This window comes from Pezoporus wallicus, unplaced genomic scaffold (assembly GCF_028554395.1).
Source record: "Pezoporus wallicus isolate ANWC-B61680 ecotype Strahan unplaced genomic scaffold, APGP_CSIRO_Pwel_v1 contig_6978, whole genome shotgun sequence".
NCBI lineage: Eukaryota > Metazoa > Chordata > Aves > Psittaciformes > Psittacidae > Pezoporus > Pezoporus wallicus.
This window is the reverse complement of record NW_026637190.1, coordinates 2,400,537-2,427,090: the sequence shown is the minus strand read 5'-3', so window position 1 is coordinate 2,427,090 and position 26,554 is coordinate 2,400,537. Positions and strand designations below refer to the sequence as shown.

General features: G+C 53.9%; 1 protein-coding gene across 1 annotated transcript in view; it reads right to left on the bottom strand.

Moving 5' to 3' along the window:
* Positions 1 to 26,554, bottom strand: part of SHANK3 (SH3 and multiple ankyrin repeat domains 3) — a 313,275-nt gene that overhangs the window by 161,616 nt on the left and 125,105 nt on the right. Inside the window, 1 exon segment of the mRNA XM_057403824.1 lies at positions 16,205 to 16,392. Within this exon segment, the coding sequence (XP_057259807.1) occupies positions 16,205 to 16,392 (188 nt within the window).

Genomic DNA, 26,554 nt, shown 5'->3' with positions numbered 1-26,554 from the left:
ATACTGTATACTTTTTTACATGCATTTGTAGGAATGCCCCATCACTGTCTGGAAAGTGATCTGCAGCCTGCAGAAACCTCAGCGAGGAAGGGAGAGAACAGGGAAACCCTTTTCCCAGAGGACAGAGCAAAGCAGTGCTCAAGGACCAAACCACGACCTCACACATGCAGTAAGAAGTGCCAGGGAACACAGAACAATCCTAATTAAGCCTTCAAAAAAAAGAGGGGAGACTGTTTGTTTTTTAAAACTACAGTAGTTTGCTTCTACATTTACTATTTGTTGTAAATAGCAACCTTGGTGAAAGATGTGCACGCATCCAGACCACTGTGTACAGATCAGCAAAGGTATAGCACCAGGGACATCCCCTTTACCTGTCACTGATGAAGAATGTCAAGGCTCTGATGTGCTAAAAGATTAGTTAATTTATAGCAGTGATCTGGACTGAAATGCATTAGTAAAAGCACATCCTATTTAGAAGTGAATGTTCTTACGCAGAACTAAAGTGAATATATTTTATTATAATTATAGCGTCTGGAGTGAACTGAACTCAACTAAATGAACTATTTGAGTTCAAAGTCAGAGGCCACAACCACTTTAACTGGGTGAACTGGTCTATGACAAGGGCAGCATGGATCAGCTCTTCTCATTTCCCCATCCAGCCAAGCCATAAAGCTACAAATCCACTGCAGGATCTAAGGAACAGGAGCTCCGAGTACCAGGCTGTTGATGAGCACAAGTCCTACCAAAGCTGCTGCTCATTGTGGACAATTAACAAGAAATCCCTGACTTCAAAGATGCTCATCAGATCTTTCAGCTGAACAAGTGACCAGTAGCACATCTCGGGGCCAGGCCACAAGCAGAGCCCAGCACATGTGCCAAGAACACTCTCGTCAAAGTGAGTGGCAAAGGCCAAAAGGCGCTCAGGATGAGGCCAGAGGGCAAATCACAGCCAGTGTGATCCCTCCAGCACCTTCTGCCCTCACCCAGCACCTTCTGCCCTCACCCAGCACCTCCTGCCCTGAAGGCAGATCAGGATAGGGCTGGACACTGGTCCAGCAACCACAAGCCACATAGCACAATCTTTCTCCGAGCGTGTGCCTTGTGGATCTCCGTCAAGCAAGAGCCTCTCCACACAGACCTGCAGCAGACGGGCCAAAAGATGCTCCAAAGATGCCTGTTCCTGACCCACAGTCTGCCCCAGATGACCTCCAGCAGTCCAGCAGAGAAGGTCACACTTGTCCTTCAGGTGTATGAGCTCATATGGAGCACTGGACTTACCCTCTACAGCCCCTTGAACAGTAACTTGTGCTCCCCATAAACTGCAATTACTCTGAGAATTAAAAACTAACCAAAGAGTATTTCCAGGTAACATGCAGGAATTACAGAACATCATTCTCAGCGCTACTGTATGCCAGAAATATGTAACACACTTCTCCCTGTCAGGCTCCTGAAACTCTGCTGTTATCCCCCTCCCTCCCAGCCCAGCACATGGGGGGGGTTCTGGGCGCAAGCGCACACTGAAGCCGGGTGTCGTGGTTTAAGCCCAGGCCATAAATCAGAACCACGCAGTCTACTCCCCCCCCGGCCTTTCTTCCCCGTGCTCCCAGGGGGATGGGGAGGAGAACTGAAAGAATGTAACTCCCACGGGTTGAGATAAGAACAGTTTAGTAACTAAGGTATAACACAGATCACTGCTGCTGCCACCAATAATAATAAGGGAAATAACAAGGGAAGAGAATACAACCACTCACCACCTGCCGATACCCAGCCCAACCCCGCAGTCTCCCAGCCCTTCCAGGTAACTCCCAGTTACATCCTGGGCATGACGTGCTGTGGTATGGAATACCTCTTTGGTCAGTTTGGGTCAGGTGTCCTGTCTCTGCTTCCTCCCGGCTTCCCCTCCTCCCTGGCAGAGCATGTGGCTCACAAAGTCCTTGGTCAGGGTAAACATTTGAGCAGTAACTGAAAACATCGGTGTTATCAGCGCTGTTCCAGGCCCAAAGTCAAAAACACAGCGCTGCTCCAGCTACTGAGAAGGAAAAAAATGACTGCTACTGCTGAACCCCAGACACCACGTCATGGGGAGCTTCTCATCCTGCACACTGGTTTAGCTTTCACATCTGCTCAGAGCTGAGCAATTCCCAAGACTCAGTTCAGACTCAAGCTTTCCTTCCCAAAGGCTCCCTATGAGTTAGGAATGCTGTGCCGGCACTGGGACACTCAAAAGCAGCAGCATCTCCTGCCCAGGCTGCAGGCTGACTGTATGAATAACTGTCCCAACGTTTTACTCAACTGCATCTATCATGAGCTCACTGAGAAGGAAATTCTGCTTCTGACAGGCAGCAGGGATCAAAGGAAAATGGTAATACGCAGCAGTGATTTGACAGCCAGCTTTAAACAGGGAGTAGAGTGTGTGGATCGTCACTAATTCTTCATCAAGACAAGAAACAAACGCACCAGGGGGAACCCCTCCAGCCCAGCAGCTATTCCCAGCAGTGCCCTGCTTTGGAGAGACAGTGACACATCACTTGGAGAGCCTGGGAGAGGCAGCCCCCGGCTTGTTCTACAGGTGTTAGACCCAAGGTCCATATTTAATCCACAAACATGTGGCTGGATTCGAAGCAAGCTGTTACTTGTCAGGCTCAGAGATGCCTGCTGGCACGCTTCTCCCCAAAGCTGAACACTCAGTCTATCTTGCAAGCCTCTGTGCCAGCAGAGTCCCAGACAGGCAAACAACAGAGCTACCTCGGGAGCAAACTGCTGAAGCGCCAGTCTCACCTCTCCTGGGCTGGGAAACCTTGAATAGAAACACATCTGATCTCCATGGGAAGACACCCACCGGCGGGTTCCCCTGTCGGTAATTAACTTCACCCTCAGAAGATTAAAGATCTGAATTGACTCTTCAAATGCAGCAGCAGACGCTGAGGCAGCACCAACATCTGCCCCTGCTCCTGCTGCAGAGCCATGTTCCAGCCGTGCAGAAAGCAGCCTTCCACTGGGAAAACACAATGATTCATTGGGGAACCTTTGGCTCGCCCCAAGAGAAGACCCATAACTTGGGTTAACACCCACCTGGGACAGGTGAGGGGCGTCAGATTGATGACTGACCTTTTCATTCGCTTCCACAGCAGGACGTCACAGACAACAGCAGAGCAGGCTTTCTGGACAGAAAACAGATGCTGAAGCCCAGCAAACCCTTGATGTGGCATGCAAGAGCCACTGCTAATGGCCAAGACAGATGAAAGACACAGCTAAGAGGCTCTCTACATCTGAGCTAGTCAACAGAGAAATAGGCTATTTCAGAGCGTGATTCATCAGACTTATTTTAAATGTCTAACTTCGGAGAGATAAATTACTCTTGGGAAGAGCTATTTCTTACCACTGACTACAGGGAGTCTAGACAAGCACCTCAGGTGTAGCTGCGCACCGCAGCCTCACACACAGGATGAATCAACTCCCTCCCCCCCAGCAGCCTTTCACCCCCTGGACCATTGCAGAGACCAACACAGTGCTTTGAACACGACAGCTCTGCAGGACCGGGTGACCCCAACCCCACCATTACCCTGCACAAGGCCACTGCACCCAGCACCTCAGGCTGAACCCGCAGAGGCTCTCCAGAACAGCCACCAACTGCTCCTGGCTTGTGCTCACCACCTCCTGCCCTAAGGACATGCTCAGTCAGAGGTGGCTTTGCCCTGAGGAAGACCATGACCACCTCAGGAGCAGCTCTAAAGACCCCAGGCTTTGGGAGAATGCATCTTCCTCCTGAGCCTCTCCTTTCTAAGGCTGCCAGCTCAGCCAGAGAGCCCCTACAGAAAGCCGATGGGTTGTGGAGTATCTGTGTGCAATAGACAGAACTCATGGGATGGCTTGGGGTGGGAAAGACCTTAAAGCTCATTCAATTCCAACCCCTGCCACGGGCAGGGACCCCTTCCACTGGAGCAGCTTGCTCCAAGCCCCTGTGTCCAACCTGGCCTTGAACACTGCCAGGGATGGGGCAGCCACAGCTTCTCTGGGCACCCTGTGCCAGTGCCTCAGCACCCTCACAGGGAAGAGCTTCTGCCTAAGAGCTCATCTCAGTCTCCCCTCTGGCAGGCTAAAGCCATTCCCCTTGGCCTGTCCCTACATCCCTTGTCCCAAGCCCCTCTCCAGCTTTCCTGCAGCCCCTTTAGGCACTGGAGCTGCTGTGAGGTGCCAGGGATGACTGAAGGCACTCGGCAGCTAAAGCCAAGCTCACTGTGCCTGGATTTTGGACCAGGAGGCAACAGAAGCTGCTGGGGCTCACTCATCCTGAAAGTGCATGTAATGGATGCAGGAAGTGGAGGAGCACGTGGTGGATGGGATGAGATGAGACATTTGTGTTTGTCCTGTGCCTCCTGTGTCAACAGGCAGGAAATGTCACGGTGTTAAGGAGAGCTCTGCCTTGCTGGAAGAAACCTGGAGGGAATAACCTTGGCTATTATTCAGGCTCAGCTCAGCAGCCGCTCCTGAGGATGGTTTTGAAATTCCTGGTGCTTTCAAACATACTGTTTAGCAGTGTGATTTAGAGACAAATTTCACTCTGATGTAGAATTCAGATGGAGGCAAAGCACAGGAAGTGGAGAAAGACCTTCAGAGTGAATTCAGGAGCATAAATCCACCCCCTCAAACACACCTTCAGAGCACTCCAATGTTACATTGACTGATTTCACGTTTCCCAAAAAACCTGACATCGTAAGTACTGCAGTGCTGGAAGAGAACCCAGCATGTGAAGGACAAACTGAACCACAGGCTTAGTTAAAATAAATAAATAAAGAAATAGAGGTCTATCTTTATGAGAAAAAAACCAACTTTTCTTCAAATGAAAAGGTTCACTAAAAGCAAGCAGTAGTGAACAGAGGCTCCCTGAACAACCTGCTGGAAACCACAGAACCATGGAATGGGTTGGGTTGGAAAGGACCTTAAAGCTCCTCCAGCTCCAACCCCTGCCACGGGCAGGGACCCCTTCCACTGGAGCAGCTTGCTCCAAGCCCCTGTGTCCAACCTGGCCTTGAACACTGCCAGGGATGGGGCAGCCACAGCTTCTCTGGGCACCCTGTGCCAGCGCCTCAGCACCCTCACAGGGAAGAGCTTCTGCCTTATCTCCAACCTGAACTTCCCCTGTTTCAGTTTCAGCACATCACCCCTTGTCCTATCACTACAGTCCTAATGAAGAGTCCCTCCCCAGCATCCTTGTAGCCCCCTTTAGACACTGGAAGCTGCTCTGAGGTCTCCATGCAGCTTCTCTTCTCCAGGCTGAACAGCCCGTGTTCTCAGCCTGTCTTCATACGGGAGGTGCTCCAGCCCCTGGTCATCCTTATGGCCTCCTCTGGACTTGCTCCAACAGTTCCATATCCTAAATAAGGCTGAAACCGAAGGACCATTCCTGTGCTGGCCAGTCTCAAGCACATGTGTGTCCTCCATACTTGGGTCCAGCTACTGAACTGATGCACTTGAGCCATGGACAACCAATGGCTCCATAAACTCTGCTGGGAACTTTCCGATTTCCACTGCACACTTGGGCTGAGGACACAGACACAGATAACAGGAACCTGAGGATAAGAATGCAGGAGACATGGAACATCTGCTACAGAGTGAGAAGCCCACAATGGTCTCTCATTCTTCTGACTTGCCAGCATGGTTTCTTCTCCTGTGGTGACAAGCTGATAAGAATTCTCAATGTATCATCACAGATGCCAAGTACAAATGCTATCATTTTCATGGCAATATGCAATAATCCAACCTCACACTCGTACCTATATATGACTGTCAAATGGTATTTCATCCACACACTAAAGAATCTCCTTTTGGTGTATTTCAGACAGACTCTGGGCAACCTTACTGCTGAATAAGCAAATGTTGACTTCACAAACGCTTATCACCTCCTCTGAACAAAGGAGAGAAGAAATCCCATTAAAAACAGGTGAGTGAAGAAGAATGGAAAAAAAACAGAACACTACAGAAAATTGACCTAAAGGGTTTCAAGCACTTTAAAGCTTCAGAGCGGATACTCAAAGGCAGCAGAGCCGAGTCCTGTCCAGGCAACAAGCACAACAGGACAGACCCAAACCCGGACAATACCGTGAGCACAAACTCTGTGTCTTACATGGCTGTTCTTCCAGCATCTCAGCAGTCTGGTGCTACCTATACAGGGAGCATCTCTGGAGAAAGCTGGTACTGAAGAAAGCTGAGATCTAAGGCAAGCTTGGAAACTTGTTGCTCCCTGCCAGAGGAATCTATGCTGAAGAGAAATGAAAGTATGAGCCAGTTTCAGAGCTGGGCTATCCCAAGCAAGCAGAACCCCTCCACCAGTAAACATAAATGAAAGTGGAGCTGGAGGCAAGTGGATTGCAACAGCTCAGGACAGTTTTGTTCTTCCTATGTGCAGCAGAGAAACCAGGATACTGATACTGTTCCATCTGACATCACCTCTAAATCCTTCCTTTGTGCCATGAATTTTGTTTCTCCAAATTCTTATGTGGAGGATTTCTTACCCATGACCCCCTGATTTCCAGAAACGTTATTTGGTCTTAGCAGGACATTTTTAGTAGCTCCAACAATCCAGAAACCACGCTGTTGACCTGCAACACATTAAGATCTCAGTGGAAAAATTCTGTCCTAACCTCAAGTAAAGAAATTTAGCACAGCAGAAAGCAGGACTTATGACAGACAGCAGTCCCAAGAGGCTGTATAATTCTCATACCAGGCTCTAGCAGCCAGACGCATTTGGCTTCTTCCCATCACTTTCAGAATGACCTTCCCAGTCGACAAACCAAGAAGGATCAGAAGGAGTATTTCTTGACCCTGGTACGAAGGAAAAGCTTCAGGAGTGATTCCCCTCATAGCCCTGAAGTGCAGCACTAATAAACTCATTCACAGCAATACAGCTAGAAAGGGACACACAGAATCAAGAGCTTCTTGTTAACTTTTGCTGCTCATGATCCCAAAACCACTCAAGCTTAAGCTCAGAGTCAGTGGAGCCTGATCCAGCCAACCACCCGAGGGGCCTCCAGCAGCAGCACAGCTCTTGGTGGCCAATGCTGCACTCAAATACAACCACTCTGGAGAATAAGCCCTGATGCCAGAACAAAGCTCATGCAATTGGTGTGTGCACACTCCCTGCTCCTGCAGGAAAGGGGCTGGGATTGCGTGTCCCAGGTGGGCTCGCTGCTCTGAGCCCCAGGCACAGCAGCAATCCCCAAAGCAGGCACGCTTGTCCCACCGGAAGACACAAAGAGGCTGAACATGCAGCCTCATCTGTGGCAAAAATTAAACTTTAAACAGTCAGAACATTTTAGGCCAGACCAATTTTTCCAGCCACAGCTTGGGATTGCTAAAAATAGAGTTCCTAATGCCAAGTGGTGCAGCTTTAATAATCATAGAGGAACTACTTGTTCCACGTGTCCTCAGGGAATCTCCATCCCTTCTTAGTGTTAAAGTAGATTTTGACACTTCTTCCTGTTGCATTATCCTCTTGAGATCTCACCCAACCTTCTTAAACCTTGACTGATACCAGACGGAAACAGCATTCCAGCAAGCCATGAATGTCTCTAACAAACCGCTGTTCCCTTCTCCCCAGTGTCCTAACGCATCTCATGGACTCACGGGATCCGATGGCCATTTTTTGCAAACACTCAGAGCCTCAACATCAGCCACATCCCCGGTGCAAGCGACTGTCCCAGTGCACACACATATCTAGCGGACTTCTCATCACCTCCTTCCATCAGCCAGGTCCTCAGAGCTGGAACCTTTGCATTCCTACCCAGGCTCCTGGTTTCTTGCTTTCATTCTAAGTTATGTTGCTGGGGTGGCAGAACTCCAAACCACCCCAGAACTGCAGCCAGCTCTGAAGGGAAGAGGCTGCCTATGAAATGCCCCATCCCTGGCAGTGTTCCAGGCCAGGTTGGACACAGGGGCTTGGAGCAAGCTGCTCCAGTGGAAGGGGTCCCTGCCCGTGTCAGGGGTTGAAACTGGAGGAGCTCTAAGGTCCCTTCCACCTCAAACCAAACCAGTCTGATTCTAAATAACACTTCCCTCCAAAAATCACACCCCTCCCTGCGCTCCAGATCTGTTCAAAGCACCACACGACCAGCGAGTGACACTGGGGTGTCAGGACCCAGCTCAGTGCTAGTTACCAAGAGCCAGCCTCCTGCACAATCCCAGAGGAGCCCAGCTCAGCCCCTGGAGCTGCTGGTGCTACACGGCCTGAGGAGCCACTTCCCAATAGAACCCAGCTCTCCAGCCCCCTCCTCTACAGTCAGGAGGCTTCAGGCCCAGGATAGCCCTGGAACAAACATGCAAACTGCAACCCAAGCTGTGCCACCCTGAGGGAACGGCACAGAACCGTCACCATCACCTGTGACTTACATGGGCTGTTATCAGCATTTAACAAGGAACTAAACGCGCAAAAAGAGAGGAAGGGGAGGTCCTCACAGCTCAAATGTGCATTTGATGCTCCTAAACTCTGTAAAGTTGATTTGATTTACAAAAGTAAAGAGGGTGTATAAATTCTGTGTTCTCTTTATCTGAAATCACTTAACCAAAGCGATGCAAGATCCACCTGGACACTGCCCAAGACTGCAATCAAAGATCTATTTATTTGGAACAGAGAGCAAACTGGGTTAGGGAAGAGCAGAAGGCTGATCTGAGGTATAAAAACATTAAGTGCAGGGAAAGATGTAAAGAACAGGGCACAGCAATGGCACAGCAATGTGGATGTAAGCACATACAAAACAGGCATATAGAGGTGAGTGGATTTAAAAACGAAACCAAAGAGAGCATCTGAACAAGAGAACACTTAATCTGAAGAGTAACATATTTAGAAACCAGCCAGATGAGATACTCTTCTACCATCAGGCATAATTATAGCTGTCTTATGACATGACCGGCATCAGGAGCACAGCAGGGAGCAGAAAGAGGTCAGATCTTTAAACAGAAAACACAGGGTACTGAGACAGGGGCACAGGTTGCCAGAGAGGTGGCAGATGCCCCATCCCTGAAGATACTTAAGGCCAGGCTGAACGGGGTCCCTGAGCAACCTGGCCGAGCTGAAGATGTCCCTGCTCATTGCATGGGGGTCGGCCTAGGTCACCTTTAAAGGTCCCTTCAACCCAAACCATTCTATGAAAACAAGAACAGCCAGAGATGCATGAGGCAAGATACAACTGAGTACGCTGCTCTGCAGCCCATGCGGAGCCAGAGTTTGGAAGCCCATGTCCTACAAACCCCATCACCCCCCATCCACAGCTCCCTATGCACCCACAGCATCTCCCCAGCCCAACATGACCTGCTCCACACATAGCCCCAGCACCTCTTCCCACTGCAATATTCCCAGTCACCCTCTACCTCTTGTGCTATGGAGCTCACACCATGGCTGTCCTGGAGCTGCAGTCTCTGTGGCAGGACCACTGGGCTCCGTGGTCCTTGCCGGGCTGCATTCCCTCCCTCGGCTGCCGTGTCTCAAGCAGCCTCTTTAAACCCCCAATTCCAACAAAATGAGTAGAAAATGTTCAAGTGGCTCGAAAGTGAGCATGGAACAAACCAAAGAAGAGAAACAGCGGCTGCTTGTGTCCACCTGCCTCAGGAGAACAGCTGAACAGCAGGGACCGTGGAGCTTCCCATGGGGGGCAGGACCCAGACCAGGACCAGTTCTGCTGTGGGGCAGTCCTCGACTGTACCCTTTCCAGGATCCCCAGTGTGAGCTCATTACCTAAACAACCATTACCACACAGGGCCAGAACCTTGCTTAGACCTAGGAGAGAAATTACCCAAGCCTGTGGTGGATAAGTATTATTTGTATGTCCCACTGACATGAAAGGGGACAGGGTCATTCCCTGGCACCAGGTCACCACAAGCTTGGCCATGCAGTTGTACATATCAAACAACAAACCCAACATCTTCCCAATCATGTTTTTTCACGTCTCTGAGATATCCGAGTTTGATTCAGTTCATTTTCTCTTGCCTTTCATGAGCAATTCTTCTCCTTTTGCTCTTCCATGACTCATTTTTCAAAGTGCCCAACAACAAGAGGAAATAATTTATCCATGTCTCAAGAACCTCTCGGCGTTCCCAAAACATCTTTTCACTTCCAAACACTGACTGCACAGAACCAACAGCACAGAAGCACAGCTGCCCCACTCCCACAACGGCCAGCCACCTCGGTCACTCCATTAGGATGCCTTGGGCTCAGTTCCCACATGAGGTGTTGCTCAAGCCATGGGAACACACCACAGCAATGGGGCCAGCTCTGCACAGCTCTGTGCCATCACTTCCCTCCCTCACATCCTGAGAGGCAACAGCTCTGGTTCTCCAAAGGCCTAGCACATCCACACTTGTGCCTAATAACTTCCAAGGAACTTGGGGCTGCAAAGAACTGGAGCAGCATTCATCCATTCCCATAGTCCAGTTCTCAGCAAGCTCACCATGCTACGGTCAAGAACAGCGTCTGAATGCATTTCAGTCCCCAAAGAGTTGAAGAGTTCCTCGGATGGGAAACATGAACACTCAGTGACTAAGGGCTACAAGAGAACAGGCAGTGAAGCACCACAGCTCAGAGGGCAATAGGCTCTCGATGACTGTAGTGATAGGACAAGGCATGATGGGTTCAAACTGAAAGAGGGGAAGTTCAGGTTGGATCAAAGGCAGAAGCTCTTCCTGTGAGGGTGCTGAGGCACTGGCACAGGGTGCCCAGAGAAGCTGTGGCTGCCCCATCCCTGGCAGTGTTCAAGGCCAGGCTGGACACAGGGGCTTGGAGCAAGCTGCTCCAGTGGAAGGGGTCCCTGCCTGTGGCAGGGGTTGGAGCTGGAGGAGCTTTAAGGTCCTTTCCAACCCAAACCAGTCCATGATTCTATGACTCCCAACTTTGCTGCTGTGGAGGACACTCTGGAGTCAGCACCCACAGCATAGGGTGGCTGAGCCGAGGAGACCATGGAGGCAACGAGCATCAAGAGATGCTCTGCAGCATCAGCTGGATACTGCTCCCAACACTCAGTGAAGCCTGGTCCCCTGCTCAGTAGATCACTACAACAAGGCCAGCAGGAAGGACTTGCATTCGTGACTGAGCCACATCACTTGCTAGGGAAAAGAAAAGCAGTCTCCCTTCTCCAAAGGAGGACCCTGTCCCAGCACCTCCCATGTCTCACAGCCAGGCCACAGCAGCCTGTGGGGTCTAAAGACACAGCAGAAGACAATTACACCAGCAACAAACACTGATTTCAGAAGGCAGAGAGATGAAGCCTGGAAGGCTCTAGAGCAGCCTCCCCACCACCACAGCAGGAGGAGGGCTTCAGTGGTTTTACAGGTGAAGTGGGACCAGTTTACAGATGATGGTAAAGCCGTGCAGGACCAAGCACTCAACACTGACCACGAGACTCCCTCCAGCCCTGTTCTTCCAACACTGGGAATACGAATAACACAGGAGTAGCAGCCTGGTGAGGAGGCAGCTGCTTGTCACCCCTTTGCTCCAGATCACCACGGGCACAGAGAGTTTGATGGTGAAGTTTACAGCTTTGCCTTAACCTTCCAAGTTATCAATGGCTCCATGTCCAACCACCTGCATCCAACCAAAGGAACAGCCGCCTTCCTGCAGGATCCCACAGCCACATCCCACAGTGTATGAGCTGCTGGATAAAGGAATCCAGAGGAAACAAGGTGGCTGCTCAAAGAGAAACTGCAAAACCTGTCCACCAACAAAAGCTGTATCCTCTGTGCAATAACAACTTCACTCACAAGTAAAATAATCCCCTCCATCTGAACAACCTCCGGCGCAGCTGAGAACTGCTACAATAATAATTCAACAAAACCATAGCCACAGCCAAAGAAATCAGTTTGTCTTTTATTTCACAGAGGGTTGGCTTCGATACTGCAGCACAGAATGTCAATAAGGAGCCACACTGGAGAGGAAAACCTCCTGTCGGATGCACATGGTAACAGTTGCTCCAGAATAACACCTCCTAATCACAAAGTGCAAAGAAATAAGACTCAAAAACCAGCATGTTCAAAGCGCTCCGAATTTCTCCCTGCTTTCCAGGCTGGAGATTAAGTCCTCATCATGCCCTGCCCATGAACCATTTCTCCCTGTGACCTTGTGGTTCCAGTGCTGGTGACTACTGGTTTTCCCTTTGCTTGGGGCGCTCACATCTCATTTCTTTTCTCATTATCAGTAACAAGCAGATCAAGGACAGACTCTCCTCTGCTTGAATTCTTTAGCTATCGCACAAACAAAATACCTATATTGATTATTGCCTGTTGTCATCCAACAGCTAACAGCACAGTGACAGTGCAGTAAAGAGAGACACCTTTAACTTTCCCTGTGCTCTTGAAAGCAGACCCCAATTCCTACAGGAAAGCCCTGAGGAAACACATCCCACAACACAAGGTTCAGTGCATCTCTGCTTCACCAAGGCCAGTACACAAACATTGCTAAACACCAGCGTTCAGCAGAAGTCCATTGCTGTCAACAAGGAACATCACCTCTGAACACGACCCTGGGTGAATGTTCAAGGGTCCCCAGCTTTCTCTCAACACACCACACCAACAAGCAGCATTTGCTCTGCAACGTAGTTGCGCTTGAACTAGGGCCACACTCAAACCCTTGCATGGCTTACATACACAGTACAGAGCTCGTGCTGCTCCAGCTCAAACTCTTCTCCATCTTCTCTGCAATTCCCAAGATAAAAGCTGCCAGACGTTTTGCCATTCTCCGCTGACAGTAACTGCTCAGAACCCCAGCCATCTGAGATCAGTGAGTGCAGCCCCAGCCATCTGAGATCAGTGAGTGCAGCCCCAGCCATCTGAGATCAGTGAGTGCAGCCCCAGCAGTGAGTGCAGCCCCAGCCATCTGAGATCAGTGAGTGCAGCCCCAGCCATCTGAGATCAGTGAGTGCAGCCCCAGCCATCTGAGATCAGTGAGTGCAGCCCCAGCCATCTGAGATCAGTGAGTGCAGCCCCAGCCATCTGAGATCAGTGTGAGTGCAGCCCCAGCCATCTGAGATCAGTGTGAGTGCAGCCCCAGCCATCTGAGATCAGTGTGAGTGCAGCCCCAGCCATCTGAGATCAGTGTGAGTGCAGCCCCAGCCATCTGAGATCAGTGAGTGCAGCCCCAGCCATCTGAGATCAGTGTGAGTGCAGCCCCAGCCATCTGAGATCAGTGTGAGTGCAGCCCCAGCCATCTGAGATCAGTGAGTGCAGCCCCAGCCATCTGAGATCAGTGAGTGCAGCCCCAGCCATCTGAAATCAGTGTGAGTGCAGCCCCAGCCATCTGAGATCAGTGAGTGCAGCCCCAGCCATCTGAGATCAGTGAGTGCAGCCCCAGCCATCTGAGATCAGTGAGTGCAGCCCCAGCCATCTGAAATCAGTGTGAGTGCAGCCCCAGCCATCTGAGATCAGTGAGTGCAGCCCCAGCCATCTGAGATCAGTGAGTGCAGCCCCAGCCATCTGAAATCAGTGTGAGTGCAGCCCCAGCCATCTGAGATCAGTGAGTGCAGCCCCAGCCATCTGAGATCAGTGAGTGCAGCCCCAGCCATCTGAAATCAGTGTGAGTGCAGCCCCAGCCATCTGAGATCAGTGTGAGTGCAGCCCCAGCCATCTGAGATCAGTGAGTGCAGCCCCAGCCATCTGAAATCAGTGTGAGTGCAGCCCCAGCCATCTGAAATCAGTGTGAGTGCAGCCCCAGACATTTGAAAGCAGTGAGCTGCACTGCACTGAAGGAAGGGCTGTCAAGTCTGTCACTAACACAAGTGAAGATGAGACATGGGACCTATCACGGCTTCAACACCAGCCATCCCGTCCCAGCCTGTGCCTGCCCTAGGCTGCCCTCCTTTCCACAGCACACTCCTGCCTGTGAACACTCAGACCTGCAACTAGGGACAGGTTTCTCCCTCAGCATCGCACTCTCAGAGGTCCTCCTTGCAGGGCTCTTGCCCTGGCACATCTCCCCAGACGCAGCTCCTCTCATAAGGCAACAGCCTCCATCAGTCCTTTGACAACACTCCCCAGATCGTCTCCTACCCTTCCCTAAGCAGCTCTGCTGCTCATACCCACCACACTTCAACACTTCCTCCACTGCCACCCTCTCCTTCCAGGACCCTCCACCCCGAGCACGCAGCTTCCCGGGCAGCTCAGGCAGTCTCCACAGAGCTGGAACACCCTTTGCAGAACCCTCATCTGAAGTCCCCATGCTGACAAAACAACTGCCCACAGCCAAAACACACTCCCCCAGCACCTCTCACTGCCGCTGCTCATCTGTGGGCATTTCCGTTAGCTCAGAGCAGGGGTCCAGCACCAGCTCAGTCAGGGACCTTCACTTGCACCAGCTTCTATTTCCCAGAGGCCGGGTGGGAGCAAGTTCTTGCCACCAACTGAGATCACCCTGCTTCCAAAGGAGTCACGACTCCACCAAACATGACAAAGCACCAGCGCATCGGCTCCACTCAGGCTGGTTTCCGTTCATTCCCATCGTTGTGCCCGTTTACAGCACAAGGGCACCCTACCCAGGAACTGCCATATCCCCATCTCCACAGAAATTAATCAGCATCTCCAGGCAGCAAATAGCTGAGCGCTGCCCGTCTGCATGGCCTGGAGAGATCTCGCTCAAGGGATTCTCTTTTAACTCCTGCCAAGCCTTCTCGGCCACATGTAAGGCTGCTGAGAGCACCTCCAGCCCCGAGGAGCTGCTGCCCATCCTGATCCACGGTTCCTCCCCACAGAGCTTCCCACCCCTTGCTTTCTCTCTGGAGAGCACACGAAGAAGACATGCAAACAAGTGCAGGTGAATATGCGAACCGAGGATTCTGTTGCAATGACTAAGGACTGGCATCAGGACCACATGCTTACTGCAAGAGTGTGAGGAGACACAGCAGGGTGTGATGGAAAACACTGGGTGACAACAAGAGCTGGGAAAAGCACTTCTGACCAAAGCTGCATCCATCTGTTGATTCCTTGAGCCTCCTGGATACCCCACAACCGCTCAACACATAGCTCCACACATCAAACACCCGTTACCTCCAACTAACCCGTGCAGGAAACCTCGCCATCAGCCAAGTCACAGCACTTCACGTCTCCCTCCTCCTCCACTCAGGGGATACTACCACGTCGGGAGGACAACAGCAGGTCTGCGAGGCTGCCACCTCCAAGGGGAGGTTTTCAGCATTCACAGCACAGGACTTGAAGCTCCAAGGTGCTTCTGAAGCAGCAATTCAGAGCACGGCACAGCAAGCCCTATCTCCCACTCCCAAGCTCAGATCCACATTCCAGCTAATGCAACCAGTCAGATCAGCAACTGCTCCAGCCTGCATTTTACGAGGCATCAGCAAAAAGCGGAGGCAGGAAGATGAAAAGGAGATCCTTCAACTTTCTGTGAAAAACTATGGAATTAGCCCGCGTGCAGAGCAAGCCTTTTCTTATCCCTGCCTGCTGGAAGCTGACTTACAACCTACCGCAGGGTTTACACGTCTTTCGGGAAGCCTGCCCAACATAATGGGCAATGCCATTATCCCTCTAAGCCTCTCATCTCCCCGTGAGCTCTGCATCGCCCTGGCTCCTAGTGCGTGTGGTTGGGAGGTTCGTTGAGGAAGCGCTCCCTTGCCCACCTTCCTGCTCAGCCCACACCCACCAAGAGCTGGGCTTGCAGCTGGGAGCTTTGCTGGTGGCCCAGGCACGGCGAAAGGCAGAAGCATCTCGCAGGGAGCACCATCAACCACGGGCTGGGGAGGAAGGCTCAGAGAGGCACCCGCTTCTCCTGGGGGTCCCAGCAGAGTGCAGTCACCACAGCCACGTGTCAGAAGGCAGGACTGACACCCCAGGGCCTGGCTGCAGGACCAGAATCGCTGGGCCACAGCAAGGAGCCACCTGTGGGGCCTGACCAGCATCCCATAGCCCAGGCAGCATCCCATAGCCCAGGCAGCACCCCATAGCCCGAGCAGCACCCCAGGGCTGAGGGACCTGCACCAAGGGCTGGCCTATGGCCGCTTGCCCCGTGGCCCTGCCGTCTGACCAAGGGACCTGGGACTGGAGCTGTGCAGGGACCCCACAGCCCCGCAGCCGGGTCCTGCAGCCCCAGACAGGACAAGTGCTGCCGGTGCCCAGCCCGCGCCTGGAGCGGGATCCCCGGGCTGGATCCCCGCTGCTGGCTGCCGTCCCCGCCCTCCCCCGTCCCGGTCCCCGCCCGCCGCCGCCCTCCCGTACTCACCCTTGACGGCTTCGCCCCGGTTGAGCTGGATCTCGCCCTCGCCCTGCGGCGCGTAGCTCTTCACCACGATGAACTTGCGGCCGGGCACGGCGCTGTACAGCTTCCGCTTGGGCCCGCGCAGCGGGGCGGGCGCGGCGTGCGGCGCGGGCTCGGTGCCGGGGCCGGGGGGCCCCGCCGGTCCGCCGGGGCTGTAAACGAAGACGTACGTTACGGTGCTGATGCCCGGCAGCTCGCGGCTCGGCCCGCCGCGGCCCGCGGGCTGCGCCATGGCGGGGGGCCGGGGCGGGGAAGGGGAGGGGGGGGGGGCAATGCCCGGCGGGGCCGCGGGGGGCTCAGCGCAGCCCCGGCCGCCGCGGCACCGCCCGGGCGCGGGCACCGGCACCGGCTGCGGCTGGGGGGGCACCGGCTGCGGGGGGGCCGCCGCCCGCCGCCGGCTCCATGGCGCGGCGCCGCCCGCCCCGCGCCGCGCTCCGCTCCCTCCGGCGCCGCGCCGCTGCCGCGCGCACCATGGCCCGGGGCAGGTGCCGCCGCCGGCAGCTCCTCCCCCTGCGGGCGGGGACGGCGCCGCCACCGCCCCCCGGCGCCTCCCGCCCCGGCCCGGCGCTGCCGGGGCTCCGGGGCCGCGCACAGACCCGCCCCCTGGCGGCCGTGGCGCTGCCCGGGCCGGAGGAGCGGGACGGGACGGGACGGGACGGGACGGGGCGGGACGGGGCGGGACGGGAACACCGGCGGGAGGGCGGGGAGGGGCTCAAGGAGGAGCAGGGGGAGGAGGGGGGGGGTGCCCAGGTCCCGGGCGGGGGCACAGCAGCGGCGGGCGCTGCACGGCGGCAAGACCGGGGCCGGGGTTCCCCCGGCGCCCGCACCGCGGAGCCCCACAGCGGGGGGGTCGGGGTGGCCGCAGCATCACTGTCAGGGACCCGGCCCCGGCCCCGGCCCCCGCCGCCGCCCCTCTGCGGCGCCCTGTTTTGTGCTGCAGCCCCAGCTCTGCGCTGCAGCCGCCCCCAGCTCCATCCTTGCATCTCCCTTGCCCCGCAGCTGCAGCCGCCCTGTTGCACACTCGCAGCCCCCGCTGGGCTCATACATCCCCACCCCACAGACTCCACGTCCCCCTGGTACATGGGACTTCCATAGCCTCGTGGGGCTGCTCCGCCCCTCCCTCCGGCTGCCCCCCCAGCCTGGCAGAGCTGTGGGGTCTCCTCCTGCAGCTGGAGGTGCTGCCGGGAGAGGTGCAGATAGGGAGGAAGGGCTGCTGCGGCGGGAAGAGCACCCCAGGTATGGCTGTGAGCCAAAGGGGCTCCTGGCTCCCCACAGAACAAGGAGCGGGGATGGTGCCCCTCGGCCTGGGACAGCCTGAGCTTCCCCAAGGAGCGACACCGCCGTCACGGAGCAGCGCTGCCCGCGGCTCGGACAGCAGCGGAGAGCCGGGAACGGGACCCGGCTCCGAAACAAGCTGCTCCGCGCCCGGGGTGAGCAGGATGCCCGAACCCCCTCGGCGATCCCCCCATTGGCAGGCACAACCCTCGGCAGCCTTCTGCCAAAGGCACCCGTCACACCCTGAATATGCGCCGGGATGCGACCAGCCCCAGCCGACCCATCATCGCCTGCTGCTCCAGCACTGCGCTACACTCCCGGCCCCGAAGGAAAAACATCTCATCAGGAATAAATAGCTGCCCTTCCCTTACACTGCTTCTAAATGTCACTCCAGTACCGCTTTTAGGCAGTGCGGAGATGCTGAACACCAGCTCAGATCTCCAAAAGGCCCTTTATGTTGTTAGAAACAGCCACGAGAAGCTCGCAGAAGACGTAGGTATTGCAGAGCTGAGAGTGTGCTTGCTGCAGCACGCCTGGCCAGGCTGCAGCCATGCACCAGACATGCTGCTCCCTGCATCCTACTCCCTGCACCATGCACCCTGTTTCCTGCACCATACACCCTGCTCCTTGCATCCTGTTCCCTGTACCCTGCACTATGCACCTTGTGCTCTGCACCCTGTTCCCTGCACCCTGCTCCTTGCATCCTGCTCCCTGCACCCCTGTATGACTGCTCCCTGCACTCTGCACGCTAGCGTCCACAGGGCCGGTGCTCCCACTTCTGGCTGTGCACGGATGTGGGTACACAGGCACGGGGCTGCCAGTGCATGGTGGGATTGCTGCAGTGGGGCTGCTGGGGCACAGTGGGATCGTTGGCCAGCGCACAGTGGGATCATGGGCTGATGCACATTGGGATCACTAGCCAATGCACAGTGGGATCACTGGCCAGTGCACAGTGCGATCACTGGCTAGCACATGGTGGGATCACTGGACAGTGCATGGTGGGTCACTGTGCACGGTGAGGACACTGGCTGATGCACATTGGCATCACTGGCCAGTGCATCGTAGGTCACTGGCTAATGTGTGGTGGGAACACTGGCTGATGCAAAGTGAGACCACTGCAGCACTGGGGCCATCAACCCCCTCCAGCTCCACTGAACACTTATGGGTGCTCACGCAGACCTCCATGTTGGCAAGTGGGATCCCTCACCAGCCATTCCACTTCTCCAAGCTCCTGCCTACATGACCATTCCCTCGCAGCAACACCAGTGCTGGTCTCAAACCACCAACACGCAGCTCCAGTGCTGCACCCTCTGCAGCACTGCAGCACTTTCATGCACTGTCGCTCATGCATTTTCTCAGCAACAAACTTGCACCATTTTCCACATGACTTTGGCAAATCCTGGAGCTGCACCAGCCGCTGGGCCCTGCACAGGTGCCACAAGGATCACAAGAGCCCAAAGCTCCTCCTCAGCAGTTGTGCCAGGGAAGCATCAATCCTGAGCCTCCCAAGCCAATCCCTCTTTGCCATATTGATTTTGTAGCACACTCGTTTTCTAGCCATTAAGGAGTTACTAAGTCAGGATGTCTCAGAAGCCTCCATCCATTAGATCACAGGTATATTTAGAGCACGTTCTGCAACCGCTTCGAAGAGCACCACCAGTTTGGTCTGGGCTGTTTTGGCTCCATTTCAATTAAAGGATATTAATTAGTTTAATCATATTTCATGTTAATGCCTGTTTGATAGAGACCTGTGTCAGCCTTGCAGCTGCTCCAGGTCCAGCCCCTACTCTGGGAACATTTCTACCTGTATTCCCAACTGGAAAACGCGAGGAGAATTGCGTGGCTCAGGTTGTTTTTCCAGCAGGCCAGAGCGGAGCAGCCCTTGGTGTAATTGCCCACAAACTGACAATGTGTTTCTTCACCCACTTTATCACCCCACGCCATGAGGCACCTTGAGGCCACAGGGAGTGTTTCCTCCTGCTCCTCACTCAGCGAAGCTGTGCTGCTGGCTGCTGGATCCATAGCTTATTCCTGAACCGCAGCCAGGGCACTGTGTAGATCCTGAATAAACCGAACACGACCATGGCAGTGTTTGTTGGAGTAGCCAAGGAGCTTCTTGCACCCCCAGAGTTTAACTGTCATCTGGTCACACATGATGCCCACATCCTCCTCATCCTCATCCACACAGGATGGACGCCATGGCCGAGACATGGGTACCAGAGGGGACCAGTCCATCAGGGGTGCCAAGCAGAGGCAGCTCAAGTAAAACATGATCGCTGTGAGAAGCCCTTTGTCCCTTCATACAGAGCCCCTGCTGCCCACAGGGCTTCTCTTGGTGGTGGCTGTTTACTTGACACTCGTCATCCAACCTGCACATCAGAGTTCACCGAGTGACCGCAGAGTGATGCTGGGACATCGGCCCAGCCGCAGGTATCGTTCTACTGCAGAGGGACACGTCTGGTTGGCAAGTCTCAAAAGCAGATGCAGGACTCATCCTCCCAGTGTTTCCTGCTGCCTCTGTAGCCAGCAACATGCCCTGGAAGCTGGTGAGCTGAAACCCGATTTCTCTGAATGCTTCACCTGAAGCCAGGAGGAGCCTGAGCTGCTGGTGCATGGCAGCAGAGAGGCTGCTCTGAGTCCAGGTCTGGTTCTCCTCCAGATAAATGAGTGCTCCAGAAGCACTGATGTGAGCCTATGTCCAGTATGGAGATCTGATGCTCACCTTTCTCTGAAATTCCTGGGTTCTCACTCTTGCCCTGCCTGTTGAAAATAACTATTTGAGATGGATTTGATGTGTGACTCCACATCTCATACTTCTAGTGGTATTTTAGCCCCCGGAAGCATCCAGACTCGATATTGCCTGTAGAGAGTGACAGTAACCTGGCAATCTGACAGGGTGACTCCATCAGAAACGGTGTTGGTCCCAGTACAGAAGAATTTCCTCACCAGAGCAGACGCTTACCATAATCATAGAATCATCATAGAATCATGGAATCGTTTGGGTTGGGAGGGACCAACCCAAGCTCATCCAGCTTCAACCCCCTGACACGGGCAGGCACACTTTCCACTAGACCAGGTTGCTCCAAGCTCTGTCCAACCTGGCCTTGATGCCTGCCAGGGATGGGACATTCAATATTAATCCCCTCAACAAGCCACGGCCATTTGTGAGGAAGACAAACTTCCCTTCCACTGGCTGGTGGAAGGTTCAAATCACTGCAAGTGAATTAACAGACCATAACAGTCTCCACAATTACTTCAGATACATGAAGCAGTCCCAGAGCAACCAGGATGGTGGCTTTAATTTCTGTGCCCTCAAGGGGCTGATCAAAAGAGAATCCCTTTGTGTCAGGTGAGTTCTGGCTGAAGGATTCTCAGTTTAGGTTTAAACAACCTTTTCTCCTTCCTTCTGTTGGGAATTCCTGCTTAGTGCTATCCCAGCAGGGCACCCATGGGGTGAAGTGAAGGTGTTCAGAGAGTGCAGCCGATGATCCCTGGGTGCTGCAGCATGGGCTGTGAGGGCAGGACATGGGGACGTGACAGGTCCAAGCCCACAAGGCAGTGCTGGAGCTGTGGGAATAACCCAGCTTTGCCTTGCTGTGTTTCTGTGGCTCTTTGGGAGCAGTGAACGTCCCACAGCGTCTCTCACGTTCTCACAAAGGAGCTGTTTCACATCCTGCTTTCCTTCCCCCTGAGAGCTCAATATCACATTTTTTGTTGCTTTCAGATACACAAAGGTTTTCGCATGGGGGAGCTACGTACTGTGCTCAAAACTGAGCCCTTCAGGGATGAAGTGGATTTGGCATCTCTGCAGTTAACCTGCCAGCCTCTCCTAGGAACTCTGACTGCTAAATGGCTCTTGTCCACAAGGCACCAATCCCAGAACTGTGCTGCTGCTTTTTGAGTGGTTTTGTGAGATGTCTTTGGTGCTGGAGTTGCCTTTCACGTCAGCCATGGAAGGAAGGATTTGTAAACTACTCCTCTTGTTCTGAGAACATTTACGTGCTCTCACAGACACAGCTCTGTGCCCATGGGATACCTGAAGGGGATTCCTCTGTAGGAACCTTTCTGGATACACCCATACCCAAAGCTTGGTGGGAAGAAGCACACAACACGTGCCCTGCCATGGGTCTTCCAGCTTTGCCCGGAAGTGAGAGCCACAGCAATGCGCTTTGTGCATTGCACTCTTCAGTGTTTGGATAAGGGAGGCTCTGCTGTCACACAGCAGCATTGCAGAGTCCATCAGGTCCTTATAAACTGGTACCATTAGATGGAATTTCACTGGCAACCAAAGACAGCTTCTCCAGTGGCGCTTACTATGTGTCCTTTGGAAGAGATGGTTTTGCTGTTCTGGAGTTTCAAATTGTTACTACAAGCGTGGCTGACAGCTACAGAAATAGACTGGGCTTGATGGAAATGATTTCAGCTCCAGCAAGAAAATAGCAGCTTCGGCACTTCTAAAACTTCCCCTGATTCATGGAATCAAACAGAACGGTTGTGGCTGGCAGGGACCTCGGAGGCATCCGGTCCAACTTCCTGCTCAGGCATAGCATCATAGAATCATAGAATAGCTTGGGTTGAAGGGACCTTAAAGCTCCTCCAGCTCCAACCCCTGCCACGGGCAGGGACCCCTTCCACTAGAGCAGCTTGCTCCAAGCCCCTGTGTCCAGCCTGGCCTTGAACACTGCCAGGGATGGGGCAGCCACAGCTTCTCTGGGCACCCTGGGCCAGCGCCTCAGCACCCTCACAGGGAAGAGCTTCTGCCTAAGAGCTCATCTCAGTCTCCCCTCGGGCAGGTTCAAGCCATTCCCCTTGGCCTGTCCCTACAGGCCCTTGTCCCAAGCCCCTCTCCAGCTTTCCTGCAGCCCCTTTAGGCACTGGAGCTGCTCTAAGGTCTCCCCTTAAGGAGCCTTCTCTTTTCCAGGCTGTCCAAAATTCAGGAGGCAGTTTCTGGCATGGAGAGCTTTATGCCTCATTGTTGGGGCTCCCTCCAGCCACAGGAGCAGAGCAGGACCCCCACCCTCTGCCCCCATGCACTCCAGGCTGGGTGACGAGGCAGACCTGGGCTGGTTCTGGGGCCGGCTGCCAGTGCTCTTGCACAAACTGGCTGCTGCTGGAGCAGGGCTCATGCAGCTTTGCTGTGCAGTCTGCTGTGAAACGTCTGCTCTCAGATCGTCTCTGCACAGCTCCATGCGACCCGCACAGCACCCGCTGATGGGAGCCAGTTAGTGAGGGAGCCAGATTCCCACTGCTCGCGAACAGGGAGGCAACAGGAGGACAGTAGCCTCTCACCCTTGCTGCTCCTCCTCAGAACGCCTGCACCAGGCTCCAGTTCACGCACACCGCGCATTCAGCCGGAGCCACAGAGCCCTCAGGTGGATCAGGGCATCTCTCAGGAGCAGTGGGAGCTCGGGGGCAGCTCCTGCTGTAGCGCAGGGAGGATGCACACGGGAAACAGCATGGGACATGAGCCAAAGAGCCAGTGCCTGCACGGGAAAGCCCTTGGCAGAGGCCAGGCAGCGCCGGCTCTCATGCCCTACAAGATGCTGTGGAAGCTGGAGTGAGAGCCGCTGCCTGGTAACGCTGTGGCGCTGCCAAAGCGGCAGCCGGGAGGGAGAGCTCCTGCAGGCAGCGTCCTCCCCGAGGCGTCACGGCGATGATCCCCCCGAACACCAACACCTCCGCCTGCCTCTGCCGCAGCATTGCCGACGCGCTGGAGAACACGGAGCAGAACTGGAAACCCGACAGAGGCAATTCATTAAGAGGGTTTGTCTCCCTTGGTATAATCACAGCTATTGATTCACTCCTGAAAGCTCTACGTGTGCATCCCAGCCAGAGAAGCATCCCACTGGTGGCTGGATCCGTGCCTCTCTCCCCTGACAGCTGCAAGTGTTCTGTATCACTGGGCACCTCCAGCACATTTGAGAGCTCCACTGAAAAGACAAAATCTAGTTTTAGCAGGTGGCAAAGAGCGTAACAGGGTTTTTGAATATTATGCCTCTAATCCTGCCTATCCTGCAAGCTCCCAGTCCTTGGGAGCTTGGACAACCTGTCTATAAGCCTGGCAAAAGCAGCCATGCATGACCATGCACCTCACCCCTGGCAGGTGAAACCAGTCACAGGCTCTGCTCAAGGTGCAGGATGAGTTTACATTAGATGGTATTTAAAAAGAGCTGCGAGAGGATTTCCAAACCTCATACCTCACTGGGGATGGAGGCAAAGGTCCAGGTGGATCTTCACAAGACGCTGCTGGTCAAGACAAGCCATTTCAAAAACATTGCTCTATGAAAAAGAACCATTCCAGAATCTCTCGTGGTCAGTGTTAGCCAGGAGTGACAGGAGATGACGAACAGCCCCTCCTTACTTAGGCACCATAAACCTCCAAAACCCAGGAGGTCCATGGCTTTGCAGCTCCTCGAGGTGATGGAACCCATCACCACTCTGAGGCAGGAGCTACTTGGTGAAGAAGGAAATAATTTGCAGAGCCTGTGTCTACAAAACCTTTAACATTCTGGTTGACAAGTCCTTATGCACGTCTCAGTCAAAACCTACACATGCCTACACATGGCATCCAGCATCTGCTGTGTGCAACTGGGCTTGGGGAACACATTCCATCCCTCCTAAACAAATACTCACACCTCCACCTCCCCACATATGGTCAGACACTGAGCAGAAGTAGAGGTCTAGAAGGACCTTTTCTAGAAGGTCCTCCCCACGTGCCCCGGCAGCTCCACAGAGATGGAATACTGAGATAGATCTCGTTACTCCAGCACCACTGACTCCACAACCCTCAGCTTGACACCTTCTGCCTTCACTGACGTTACCTTGGGAAAACCCTTTAGATGGTTACAGGCAGCTGGAGCATGAACCTCAGGGAGAATGAGCTGAGACTTTGGCACCACCATCAGAAACGCCTGTCCTCAAGATTATTCAGCTCTTGTCACATCGTCAGAGGCTGACACCCGCAGCATCTCTCCGGTGCTGCCAGTAAAACCAGGGCTCCTCAGCCTCGACAGTGCACAAGCTGCTCTGCTGCCATCAGCTGCTGTCCCTTGCCCTGACCTGCTGCATCCAACCCTTAGCAAGCCTTGGCAGCTCCCACCAAACACAGTGGGTCCCACACGACTTGCACACTGTGCTTTTTACCAAGAGTTCACTAAACCATCCAGATTCTCCATTGAAGGCACTGAGCTACTGGATGAAGTGGGGGGACATGGCACCCCCATCCTCTCACCCTCCTTACCAGTAAGGACCAGCACATCAGCCCAGGAAGGGTCAGGTCATGGGAGGAGTAATCAGTTCACGGCAAGGCAGTGCAGGGAGGCTGAGGTAATGAGGACGTTCCATAGTGCAGCCCTCTGCTTCCACCCTCGTAGACCCTCATCCATCTCATGCTCTGTATCCAGAGCCCGAACACCTCAGCAGGACAGCAGATCCCATTTGTTTGCCACACACTTCACTTGCGGTACCCCCGTGCTGGTCGCTGCAGCACCAACATCCTCCTGTGCTGCTACCCCTTTATACACGCCATACGTTACAGACACAAGAACAGGCTGCATGCACAGAGCTTTCCAAACCCATCCCAGCTCATCAAGAATACCAGGATAAGCACGTGCATGCACCAGCAGAGACGTATGGCTTCACAGCTCAGCGATGCTGAGCACTCCTTTTGCAGGTCTCTTAGCTGAGCTCATTACCATTCCCATTATTTTATTAATCAGAAGCCTGCAGCTGACTCCCTGAACTGCATTAGCTTTTCCCGGAGGAAAATCATGTCATCTCTTGGTCAGCTCACCCAAGAACAACTTTATCAGCCCACTTCTGAGTTCTCCCTCGTGCATTTCCCAGATTCTCTGGCCTAAGGCCCCCTCCTCACACCCCCTTCAGCCAGAGATGCGCAGCCCTGAGAAACCACCACGGAGAAACCAGCAAAGGTGATGCTGAAACTGCCTTTACCCAGGTAAATCCGCAGCTCCTGAAAGTTTGTCCCCAGAGTCACCACAAACGTCCCAGTAATTCTATTCCAAACACGACCATCATTACTCTGAGCTCTGTTTAGCTGATGCTGTGGCTTGCCTGGACTAATGCCCATAGCTCATCACCCTCTTTGTCCCTGCTGCTGGAAATACAGTTTCCAAATGGATCGCTCCCTCCCAGATCCCTCATCCTCTGTCTCAGTGGCCGCAGCTGTAAGATACTTCCCAACTCTCTTTTGATGATGAATTTAAATAATTTGACCAAATGATATTCCCTCTTCTGCCCAATAGTTCCTGAATCACTGAACAGTGGCTGGGACAGAGCCATGGCTGAGTCCAGAAGTGACTGAAACCGCTTGGAGCTGGTAAAGAATGAAACCAAGGCCAAAGACCTGGGACTTGCACAAAAGCATCTCCTGTACTGCCAGAGCACAGCTCAGGATGTCCCAGAGGGAGAAAGGGGCAGGGACATCAACCGCACCATCCCTGCAGCCATGCTTCGGAAGCAGCCCTCGATGTGAGAGGAGCTGGGACATGCCTCTGCTCCAGAAAAGACAGCGACTTTGCACAGCATTCCCACTGCACTGGCAGAGCGAGCAGGGCATTGCCCCTTGGCTGCTCCATAACCCTCCTTTCCCTCTCCTCGTACAGCTGAGAGAGGAGCCACAGCCATTGCTGTGACACCGGGAGGGCAGGAGGTGCTGAGGGAGCATTGGGGAGCGGGGCTGAGGCACCAGAGAATACATCAGAGGGACGGAGCTGAGCAGGGCCTGGCTGATCATCCCAGGAACATCACAGCCCTGGCAGCAAAGTCCCTGCTCAGGCATCACACAAAGAGCAGCTTTGAAATTGGGACTGGAAAGCACTTCACCAAGAAAGCTGAGACCAAACTATTCTGTGTTTGAGCCATGAAAACCAGCTCCAGCCTGGGACACGGCCCCAGGAGGACTTCCAGGATGGCTGCAGCCATCTCCTTGTGGTCTGCATGTCGCTTGGACCCACATCTTGCTGGGAATTGCTCTTTCTGAGGGCTGGAGCAGCTCTGCTCTGGAGCCAGGCTGTGAGA